Source organism: Ictalurus furcatus, chromosome 2 (assembly GCF_023375685.1).
Source record: "Ictalurus furcatus strain D&B chromosome 2, Billie_1.0, whole genome shotgun sequence".
NCBI lineage: Eukaryota > Metazoa > Chordata > Actinopteri > Siluriformes > Ictaluridae > Ictalurus > Ictalurus furcatus.
In genome coordinates, this window is record NC_071256.1 from 20,773,230 (window position 1) to 20,785,729 (window position 12,500).

General features: G+C 42.2%; 1 protein-coding gene across 1 annotated transcript in view; it reads left to right on the top strand.

The window, feature by feature from the left end:
• The window catches only part of cacna1aa (calcium channel, voltage-dependent, P/Q type, alpha 1A subunit, a), a 113,257-nt gene that overhangs the window by 10,059 nt on the left and 90,698 nt on the right, over nt 1-12,500 (top strand). The window contains exons 2-3 of the mRNA XM_053652832.1: nt 4,991-5,096; nt 5,342-5,481. Coding sequence (XP_053508807.1) covers nt 4,991-5,096; nt 5,342-5,481 — 246 coding nt within the window. The remainder of the gene's footprint in view (nt 1-4,990; nt 5,097-5,341; nt 5,482-12,500) is intronic.

Here is a 12,500-nt window from a genome sequence, read left to right on the forward strand (position 1 = left end):
TCAGTATTAGGTCAAGGGTGTGTCTTCCATAATTATTGAGTCCTATTTTATTCTGATTAACCCCTACTAAATCTAGAATAGAAAAAAATCTTTGTTCTCAGAGGATCTTACAGAAATGTTTTAAATTAATATTAATGTCTCCAACTGTGACTGGAGACAAAATCTGCAAATTCATATAGAAATTAAATAAATGGCCTTAGAGGTTTGTAAATAATAATTAGTGGAAATAACTGAGTAGACTTATTTTCTGTGGGTAGTTATATTACTATTAGTATAGTTTGATCCATGCCTTACAGCTGTTATACCAGATCAATACTCAATCTACAAGACAATAAAGAGTAAAACTACAAGACAACTCACACATGAGTTTCTCAGTCAGAGTGACATTTTATACCTGAGGTGCCAATAGTGGCAATATTTTAAAGTGCAAATGATGATGCCTTTTCAGTATACTAGTTTATCATAAAAACGAGTATCGACACATGCCTGGTTCAGACTCTTCATATTATTACTCATCCATTATTTACAAACATATCTGCTAAAAAAATATATTTAAAAAATGTGGCTCTAAAGATAATTGATGATGTTGATGTCTACTTTTTCCTCCCCGGGTTCTTTTTCCTGCTTCTCTGAAGAAAAGACGCTGAAGGATTGTGGAGAGCAAAGTGATGAAGTGATGAGAGAGAGAAAGAACATCGGAGTTCTAGGATTTCTGTTATTAACCCTGTTTACAATTAAGGCTCATCAGAATCAGGTTACTTTTTTTATTTTATAGTGAAAAACTTGTCAAATATATTGCATTATGCATAACTTATAAATGCCAGTATTTAGTCTTGAGATGAGGTTGACATGTTTCATTTCTGAGGTCAAGGTGAGGTTCCGTTCAATTCGGTTCAGTTTTATTTTTGCCGTGCTTTTAACAACAGACGCAGTCACAAAGCAGCTTTACAGAAATCCGGATGTAGATTTAGATCCCCATTGAACACGCCAGAGGTGACAGTGCTGACATGATATGAGGAAAACACCTTGAGAGGAACCATTTTTCTGGTTGGAAAATGATGCAGTGTGATATTGCAGTCTTCAGGCTTCCTGTCTGGTGGCTCTGGAGAGTTTTAGTCCAGTGGGAGACAGGATTAAGCACCTGAGCTTGTTTGAGACACTGTTGAAGGTGACAAACAAGTAGATAAAATAGATGACATAAAAACAATACATTCACATCGAGTTATAACAATAATCTTTATAATATATTATAGAAAAATATCATGAAGCAGATGGTTCAGCTCAGGGTTGGTTTAGTTCAGGTTTGGTTTAGCTCAGGGTCATGAACACTTTCTGTTTAAATTATTACTTTAATTTTTTAGGTTAAAGGTTAACCAGTGCAATACTCATTCATTGATCTCAAACACGTCTGTCTTTCTCTCTCTTTGTAAACTTGTGAATTATTCAGCTGGTGTGTGTGGGGGGGGGGGGGGAGATGGGGTGAGTAACTGCAGGGAGACTGTGATGGACTGATTTTTCATGCTTGTACTGCTGAAGTCACATGATGCTCTTCCTCTCCCAGTCTCACTCACTCACTCACTCTCTCTCTCTCTCTCTCACACACACACACACACACACACACAGGCACACACACGCTCGCTCTCTAGAAGCTCACACACTGCAGCCATGTTGATGACAACACAGCGTGACAGGAGAAAATTACTCAGCAGTGTCGTGAAACCTTGAGAGTGTTTTTAGTTTCAACTAAATAGTTTTTCATTTCTCTCTCAGAATCTCAGTCCTTTCCTTTGTGTGGGTGTGTGTGTGAGAGAGAGAGAGCGATATGTGTGTGTGTGTGTGTGTGTGTGTGTGTGTGTGTGAGAGAGAGAGAGAGAGAGAGAGAGAAAGAGAGATTTGTGCATGTGTGTGTGTGTGAGAGAGAGATTTGTGTGTGTGTGTGTGTGTGTGTGTGTGTGTGAGAGAGAGAGAGAGAGAGAGAGAGAGGACTTGCTGACAGTGCAGAGTGTTTTGAGCCTGAACTGGTAGTGAGATGATTGATGCATGGGTTCAGTTCGAGAGAATGTGGACGAGAATCAGAGGGATGGAGGGATTGAAAATGGTGATCAGAAATGGTGCAAAAAGAAGCAAGAGCAGTGGGAATATGGAGATGGGCAGAGGGAAAGACACAGAGAGAGCAAGAACGAGACAGACAGAGAGACAGAGAGAAAGACAGAGAGAGAAAGAGACAGCACATGATGGTTAGTCAGAATATATTCATGAAGCATTTTTTTCTTCACATCATTCTTTCTGTTTTCATCTTGTCTCTTTTTTCCTGCAATCTTTGTGCGTGTGTGTGTGCGTGTGTGTGCATGTGTGTGTGTAAAGTGATGGAAGGTTCATAATTGAAGCCTTTTTGTAAAACAGATCACAGCAGGGTACTCACACTCACACACCTTTTAAACAGAAACCCTTATTCATTTAGTCTCTTCAAAGAATACACACCTACACACGCGCCCACACCCACCGACAGCGGCCACATCACACTGCGGCCATATCACACACTGGCAGGCAGTGGGGGGAACATGACGTCCATTTATCCTCCTGAGAGAACACGGCACACATGCTTTCATCTCTGCATCCTGCCAAGCAGCTGTGTAAAAAGGGCACTGAATAATCACACACACACACACACACACACACACACACACTCATAGGACTCACTCTTGCCGCACTCTTGCCCTGTTTCCAAGTGCTGATTCCCAGAGTGTTTCCCAGTACTGATGAGTTTTTCATTAAAATATAATTTCTTATTTATTGTTTTTCATTAGGAGAGGGAGAATGAGTGGTGGGACAGAGGGTTGGTGAACGGGGGCTAGGGTAGAGGGGGAGAGAGAAGGGTGGGACAGAGTTGTAGTGAGAGGGGGCCAGGGTAGAGGGGGAGAGAGATAGGTGAGACAAAGGTGTAGTGAGAGGGGGCCAGGGTAGAGGGGGAGAGAGAGGGGTGAGACAAAGGTGTAGTGAGAGGGGGCCAGGGTAGAGGGGGGGAGAGAGGGGTGAGACAAAGGTGTAGTGAGAGGCGGCCAGGGTAGAGGGGGAGAGAGAGGGGTGAGACAAAGGTGCAGTGAGAGGTGGCCAGGGTAGAGGGGGAGAGACATAACGCTTTCAAATCACATTTCCTAGTTATAAACTATAGAAATGATCCCTGAAAGTATAGTAGAGGGGGAGAGAGAGGGGTGGGACAGAAGTGTAGTGAGAGGGGTCCAGGGTAGATGGGGAGAGAGAGGGGTGAGACAAAGGTGCAGTGAGAGGTGGCCAGGGTAGAGGGGGAGAGACGTAACGCTTTCAAATCACATTTCCTAGTTATAAACTATAGAAATGATCCCTGAAAGTATAGTAGAGGGGGAGAGAGAGGGGTGGGACAGAAGTGTAGTGAGAGGGGGCCAGGGTAGAGGGGGAGAGAGAGGGGTGGGACAGAGTTGTAGTGAGAGGGGGCCAGGGTAGAGGGGGAGAGAGAGGGGTGGAGGGGAGTTGTAGTGAGAGGGGGTCAGGGTAGAGGGGGAGAGAGGGGTGGGACAGAGTTGTATGAGAGGGGGTCAGGGTAGGGGTGGAGCGAGAGGGGTGGGACAGAAGTGTAGTGAGGAGGGACCAGGGTAGAGGGGGAGAGAGAGGTGCGGGACAGAGTTGTAGAGAAAGGGGGCCAGGGTAGAGGGGGGGAGAGGTGGGACAGAGTTGTATGAGAGGGGGCCAGGGTGGGGGGGGCATGACAGAGTTGTATGAGAGGGGGCCAGGGTAGAGGTGGAGAGAGAGGGGTGGGACAGAAGTATAGTGAGAGGGGACCAGGGTAGAGGGGGAGAGAGAGGGGTGGGACAGAGTGGTAGTGAAAGGGGGCCAGGGTAGAGGGGGAGAGAGGGGGTGGGACAGAAGTGTAGTGAGAGGGGACCAGGGTAGAGGGGGAGAGTGAGAGAGGGGTGGGACAGAGGTGTAGTGAGAGGGGGTTAGTGAGAGGGGGCTAGAGCAGAGAGGAAGAGGGAGGGGAGGGACAGAGGGAGAGAAAGGAGGCAGGCCAGAAGGAGAGTGAGAGAGAGGGGCAGGGCAGAGGTAGAGTAAGTGGGTGGGCCTGAAGGAGAGAAAGGGTGAAGCAGAGCAGCAATAACATAAACCAGGGTTTACCTTTTTGTCATCTGAACTCTCTTCAACCTAAATTATTTGCTATAAGTTCCTCCTTTTTAACTAGGCTAAAATGAACTGAAACTCAAATGCCACTTTTTAACATGCTTTTTCACTTTTCCTTATTATTTTTATTGTATATTATTAAAAGTGTAATTTAACATGACATTGCCATCACACTCTCATGAAACTCTTGCAACACCACCTCAAACTGCTGTGGTGTGTGATTTTGTTTGTTAGTTAGCCCAGTGGTTTTCAAAGTGGGGGCTGCCAGGGGGCGCCCGGGGGGCCTCAACAATTTGGTGTGAAAAATAAATTCTCACTTTCAGACAATCACACACACACACACACACACACTATAAATTCCTAATGTAATGAAATGTAAAGATGTAAGATGTAATTATTAATGAAAAAGGGGGATATATTTAGAAGTCTGTATTTTTAATGTGTTTTAAAGACATCTTGCAAAAGGGTGGCCTCAGTCACATGTTAATTCCACTTGGGGGGCCTTGCCCTGGAAAAGTTTGGGAACCCCTGAGTTAGCCCGTGTGTTTGGGTTGCTAGCTAATAACTTCCATTTATTAAAAAAGCTGATAAATGGTGCTGATTTAGCTATTAGCTCCTGGTGTAGCACTACAATCTGTCTGCTGGGCTCCCCTCTTCTTCTTCTTCTTCTTCTTCTACTTCTACACCCTCTCATGGTTACAGACAAGCACATGACCATTATATACCAAATATTGTAATATAAGAATTTCGGGAAACCATCCCCAGATCATTTATTTGTGCCTCTTCATGGTATTATACATGTGTAGTTTGTTTTTTCTCCTTGACCCGAGTCTCTCACTCCATTTGAGTACATGATCCTGGCCACCATCATCGCTAACTGCATTGTCCTGGCTCTGGAGCAACATCTCCCTGATGGTGACAAGACACCAATGTCTGAACGCCTGGTTAGTCCTGTGTGTGTGTATGTGTGTGTGTGTGAGTGTGTGTGTGTGTGTGTGTGAAGAATTGCTGTTTTGTCTTTGTCAACATTTACTTCAGTTATTGTATGGCTTTAATGCAGAACATTTTATATAAAGTCTGATTTAATACTTTTAACTTTCTTATTAGTACCAGATGTCTCTTCGAGAATATTGCTGTGTTTATTAGTACAATATTTTTCTTTTCTTCATTCTTTCTCTCTATCTATCAGGATGACACAGAACCTTATTTCATTGGCATCTTCTGCTTTGAATCTGGTATTAAGATTCTGGCTCTGGGATTTGCCTTCCATAAGGGCTCCTACCTCCGAAATGGCTGGAACGTCATGGACTTTGTGGTGGTTCTGACTGGGTGAGTCCAAAACACACACACACACACACACACACACACACACACACACACACACAGAGTGTCTTGCATAATTATTCACAAGTATTTTGACCACTCTTCCATTCAATATTCTTTCAGTTGTAAGATGTTTGAGGGTTATCTTGCATGTACTACCCACTTCAAATCCCCCCACAACATTTCAATGGGATTCAAATCCAGGCTTTGACTAGGCCATTCCATAATCCTCCATTTCTTCTTTTTGAGCCATTCCTTGGTGGATTTTCTAGTGTGCTTAGGATCACTATCCTGTTGAAAGGTCCATTTTTGGTTCAGCTTCAACTTTTGGACAGATGGCCTCTCATTATCTTTAAACACTCTTTGATATGATGCAGAATTCATTGTTGAATCAATGAATGCATGCTGTCCAGTCCCTGAGGCAGAGAAGCAAACCCAAACCATTTCCACCACCCTCACAGAACTCTTTAGATCTTCACAAAATGACACCACACACCTCAATAGCAAAGCGAACAACAGACACTAGATATGAGAGGGGTATAAATAAGACAGGTTCCACCTGCACTCCCTAAGCAGTTCTAATCACTAAAATGCAGTCTTGAACATCTGATTCAATTTTATAGATTTAAAGGAGCATATTACCTTTATTAATAGGCACTATTTCAAAGAGTATTAAATGTTTGTTTGTCCAGATATGTCCAAAAGCCAACAATTTGGAGTGTACTTATTTTTCCACATGACTGTAGTATTGAAATAGAGAGCCAAAATCAATATAGTTTGCAAAATTATTTACAAATAAAGTTGTATAAGTGAGTGTAAAACCCTTAAATTAGTTCTGGTGCTCAGTTTCCATCAGAAGTGGCATAATTCATTTAATGGAGATGACCTGTGTGTAATTAAAGTGTCACTTGATTTCACTATAAACACCTAGTCCTGGAAGAACCCAAAGTTTGTTGGAGAGCATACAGTGTTGCTTGAATATTTGCGAGTCCATTAGAAGTTTCTATATTTTTACATTAATATGACCTAAAACATCATCAGATTTTCACACAAGTCCTAAAAGAAGACCCAATTAAACAAATGATACAAAAATATTATACCTGGTCATTTATTTATTGAGGAAAATGATCCCATATTACAGATCTGAGTGGCAAAAGTATGTGAACCTTTGCTTTCAGTATCTTTTGTGACCCTCTTGTGCAGCAATAACTGCAGCAATAACTGCAACTGCAACCTTGCAACTCTGCCATGCACACCATTGTTGTTCAGTGTTCTGCTGATGGTGAACTTATGAACTATAACATTAGCCAGTGTGAGAGAGGCGTTTAGTTGCTTAGAAGTTACCCTTGGTTCCTTTGTGACTTCACAGACTATTACATGATTTGCTCTTGGAGGGATCTTTGTTGCTGGACCCCTCCTGGGGAGGGTAACAGTGGTCTTGAATTACCTCCATTTGTACACAATCTGTCTGAGTGTGGATTGGTGGAATCCAAACTCTTAAGAGATAGTTTTGTAACCTTTACCAGCCTGATGAGCAGCAACAACTCTTTTTCTGAGGTCCTCAGAAATCTATTTTTTTCATGACATTATACACCTCCATAAACATGTTGTGAAGATCAGACTTTGATAGATCCCTGTTCTTTAAATAAAACAGGGTGCTCACTCACACCTGATTGTCATTGCATTGATTGAAAACACTTTCAACTCTAATTTCACCTTCAAATTAACTGCTAATCCTAGCAGTTCACAAATTTTTGCCTCTCGCAGATATGTAATATTAGATCATTTACCTTAATAAATAATTGACCAAGTATAATATTTATGTCTCATTTGTTTAATTGAGTTCTCTTTGTCTACTTTTAAAACTTGTGAACTTGAAAATCTCATGATGTTTTAGGTCATAGTTATTCAGAAATATAGGAGATTCTAATATATTAGGCAGCAAGTGAACAGACAATTCTTGAAGTTGGTGTGTTGGAAGCAGGAAAAATGGGCAAGTGTAAAGTATTTGAGCGACATTGAACAGGGCCAAATTGTGATAGCTAGACGACTGGGTCAGAGCATCTCCAAAATGACAGGTCTTGTGAGGTGTTCCTGGTATGTAGTTGTTAGTACCTACCAGAAGTGGTCCAAGGAAGGACAAGGACGCTGAACTGGCGACAAGGTAATGGGAGCCCAAAGGTCATTGATGAGAGTGGGGAGCGAAGGCTAGCATGCCTGGTCAAATCCCACAGAAGAGCTAAAAAAGTTAATGCTGGATATGATACAAAGGTGTCAGAACACACAGTGCATGGGGCTGTGTAGCTGCAGACTGGTCTGGGTGTCCATGCTGACCCTTTTCCACCATCGAAAGCATCCACAATGGGTAGGTGAGCATCAGAACTGGACCATAGTGTAATGGAAGAAGGTGGCCTGGTCTGATGAATCACGTTTTCCAATGGCAGGGTGTGTGTGCGTCACTTACCTGGGAAAAAGATGGCACTATGCGAAGAAGGCAAACTGGCGGAGGAAGTGTGATGCTCTGGGCAGTGTTCTGCTGGGAAACCTTGGGTCCTGGAATTCATGTGGATTCAGCTGGATAATGCATCCTGCCACACTGCAAAAATTGTTCAGGAATGGTTTGAGGAACATGACAGAGTTCACGGTGTTGACTTAGCCTCCAAATTCCCCAGATCTTAATCCAATCGAGCATCTGTAGGATGTGCTGAACAAACAAAAAAACAAAAAAGTCTGATCTATCGAGGGCCCACCTTGCAACTTACAGGACTTAAAGGATCTGCTGCTAACTTAGTGCCAGATACCACAACACACCTTCAGACGTCTTGTAGAGTCTTGACGGGTCAGAACTGTTATGGCATCACAAGGGGACCTACACAATATTAGGCAGGTGGTTTTAATGTTATGACTGATATTTATATCAAGATGCGTTAAACTTTAAACATGGCACTTTTGGTGGCAGACCAACCTAATTTTTAGGTGAGCAAAAGTATAGGAACAGATAAGTCTTGAAGTAAATTAAAGTAAATAAACATTGACATCACCATTTTTCTTTTGTGATGCTTTTCCAGGCTTTTACTGTTTTTACAGCCTCTTTCTGTTGTTGCTTGTTTCGGCTGGGGGGGGGCTGCCTTTTGGGGTTTGGGGAGTCATCCTTTCAGTCTGCTCTTCAGGAGGTACAATGCTTCTCAACTAGAGTATAGTCTGTTGATTGACTTGGCCAGTCTAAAACCTTCCAGTTTTCCCCTTGATGAAGTCCTTTGTTGAGTTGGCAGTGTGTTTTTGGATCATTGTGTTGCTGCATGATGAAGTTTCTCCTGATTAATTTGGATGCATTTCTCTGTAAATTGCCAGACAAAATGTACCTGTAAACTTCTGAATTCATTCTGCTGTTACCGTCATCAATAAAGATTATTGAGCCTGACTCTACCTCCACCACATTTCACAGATGAGCTTGTATGTTTTGGATCATGAGCAGAGCCTTTCTTTGTCCACACTTTCCATCACTTTTGTAGAGGTTAATCTTGGTTGCAGAACTTTTATGGCTGATCTGTGTATTTCTTTGTGAATTCCAATCTGGCTTTCCAAATCTTACTGTGGATTAGTTGTTTACATCTTGGGGTATGGCCTCTATGGATTGTGGTACCTTCACCCCTGACTTGTGGAGGTTGTTGGTGATGTCACTGACTGTTGTTTTTGGGTTTTTCTTCTTAACTCTCACAATGTTTCTGTTATCAACAGCTGTTGATTCCCTTGGCCAACCTGTTCCATGTCTGGTTGCTAGTACACCAGCGGTTTCTTTCGTTTTCAAGACATTCCAAATGGTTGTATTGACTATGCCCAATGTTGGTGCAATGCCTCTGATTGATTTCCCTCTTTTCTCAGCTTCAAAATGGCTTGCTTTTCTCCCATAGACAGCTTTCTGATCTTCATCTTGGTTTATCCTTTTTAACAACCAATGCACACCTGGTCAGCAAAAAACAGTCACATGTTCCAATATTTTTATCACTTGATGGGTGGGTTTAAACAAAAGGTGCCATGTTCTAAGTTGTTAAACACATCTAAATGTAAATATGAGGAAATGAAAGCTGAAATTCAGATCTATTGTCTCATATTCATCTTTTGATCTCAAACCAAAATGTCTTCAATATATAGCGAAAAAAATAGAATTGGCCTTGCTGTTCCAATATTTCAGAGGGGGCTGTGTGTGTGTGTGTGTGTGTGTGTGTGTGTACACACACAACCCCAATTCCGAAAATGTTGGGACAGTATGGAAAATGCATAAAACAAACAAAAATAGCCACTTTTTAAAAAAATTGAATTTATTTTTGAAAATATACACACTCATTTCAAATCTGATGACTGTTTACCACTGTGTAACATCACCTTTTCTTTTAATAACACTTATTAAGTGTTTAGGCACTGAAGACACCAGTTGGTTAAGTATAGCAAGTGGTATTGTCCCCCATACATCCAGTATACATTTCTTCAGATGCGCAACTGTACGGGGCCTTTTTTTGCCTTATTTTGCGCATCATAATGTGCCACACATTCTCACCTGGAGACAGATCAGGAATGCAGGCAGACCTGCTTACGCAACCATGTGCTTGTAATCCGGCAGAATGTGGTTTGGCATTGTCCCTGGAAAAGATGACGTCTGGATAGCAGCATATGTTGCTCCAAAATGTGTACATATCTTTCTGCATTAATGGTGCCCTCACAGATGTGCAAGTTACCCATGCCATGGGCACTGACACACCCCCATACCATGACAGACGCTGACTTTTGGACCTGACGCTGATAACAGCTTGGATGGTCCTTTTCCTATTTTGGCCCGAAGAACATGACGGCTGTGTTGTCCAAAAACTATTTGAAATGTTAACTCGTCGGACCACAAAACACGATTCCACTGTGCTACTGTCCATCTCAGATGAGACTGAGCCCAGAGAAGTCGGCGGCGCTTCTGGATGGTGTTGATGTATGGCTTCTGCTTTGCATAGTAAAGCCTTAACTTGCATCTGTGGATTCAGCGGTGTTGACTGACAAAGGTTTACCAAAGTGTTCCCGAGCCCATGTCAGGATATCCATGACAGATTCATAACAGTTTTCAAGACTGTATACAGTGAGGGAAAAAAGTATTTGATCTCCTGCTGATTTTGTACGTTTGCCCACCTACAAAGAAATGATCAGTCTATAATTTTAATGGTAGATTTATTTGAACAGTGTGAGACAGAATAACAACAAAATAATCCAGAAAAATGCATGTCAAAAATGTTATACATTGATTTGCATTTTAATGAGGGAAGTATGTATTTGACCCCTCTGCAAAACATGACTTAGTACTTGGTGGCAAAACCCTTGTTGGCAATCACAGAGGTCAGACATTTCTTGTAGTTGGCCACCAGGTTTGCACACATCTCAGGAGGGATTTTGTCCCACTCCTCTTTGCAGATCTTCTCCAAGTCGTTAAGGTTTCGAGGCTGACGTTTGGCAACTTGAACCTTCAGCTCCCTCCACAGATTTTCTATGGGATTAAGGTCTGGAGACTGGCTAGGCCACTCCAGGACCTTAATGTGCTTCTTCTTGAGCCACTCCTTTGTTGCCTTGGCCGTGTGTTTTGGGTCATTGTCATGCTGGAATACCCATCCACGACCCATTTTCAATGCCCTGGCTGAGGGAAGGAGGTTCTCACCCAAGATTTGACGGTACATGGCCCCATCCATCGTCCCTTTGATGCGGTGAAGTTGTCCTGTCCCCTTAGCAGAAAAACACCCCCAAAGCATAATGTTTCCACCTCCATGTTTGACGGTGGGGATGGTGTTCTTGGGGTCATAGGCAGCATTCCTCCTCCTCCAAACACGGTGAGCTGAGTTGATGCCAAAGAGCTCCATTTTGGTCTCATCTGACCACAACACTTTCACCCAGTTGTCCTCTGAATCATTCAGATGTTCATTGGCAAACTTCAGACGGGCATGTATATGTGCTTTCTTGAGCAGGGGGACCTTGCGGGCACTGCAGGATTTCAGTCCTTCACGGCGTAGTGTGTTACCAATTGTTTTCTTGGTGACTATGGTCCCAGCTGCCTTGAGATCATTGACAAGATCCTCCCGTGTAGTTCTGGGCTGATTCCTCACTGTTCTCATGATCATTGCAACTGCACGAGGTGAGATCTTGCATGGAGCCCCAGGCCGAGGGAGATTGACAGTTCTTTTGTGTTTCTTCCATTTGCGAATAATCGCACCAAATGTTGTCACCTTCTCACCAAGCTGCTTGGCAATGGTCTTGTAGCCCATTCCAGACTTGTGTAGGTCTACAATCTTGTCCCTGACATCCTTGGAGAGCTCTTTGGTCTTGGCCATGGTGGAGAGTTTGGAATCTGATTGATTGATTGCTTCTGTGGACAGGTGTCTTTTATACAGGTAACAAGCTGAGATTAGGAGCACTCCCTTTAAGAGTGTGCTCCTAATCTCAGCTCGTTACCTGTATAAAAGACACCTGGGAGCCAGAAATCTTTCTGATTGAGAGGGGGTCAAATACTTATTTCCCTCATTAAAATGCAAATCAATTTATAACATTTTTGACATGCGTTTTTCTGGATTTTCTTGTTGTTATTCTGTCTCTCACTGTTCAAATAAACCTACCATTAAAATTATAGACTGATCATTTCTTTGTCAGTGGGCAAATGTACAAAATCAGCAGGGGATCAAATACTTCCATCCCTCACTGTATTGTATATATATATATATATATATATATATATATATATATATATATATATATATATATATATATTGTATATATATACATAAACACAAGATAAACAAAGTAAAATAGAGAAAAATGCGAAAGGAATGTAATAAATAATGAATATGGTAAATATTTTGAGGATGTTGTGGAGATGTTGCAGGGCTGTATGCTTATTTTTTTTGTGTACACTTGTGACTTCTGTGGTTTATGATTTTCACCACTGTAGCAAAATAAAAATCACAGATCCCTGTAGATCCCTAGACCCCACTGGGGAGAAAACC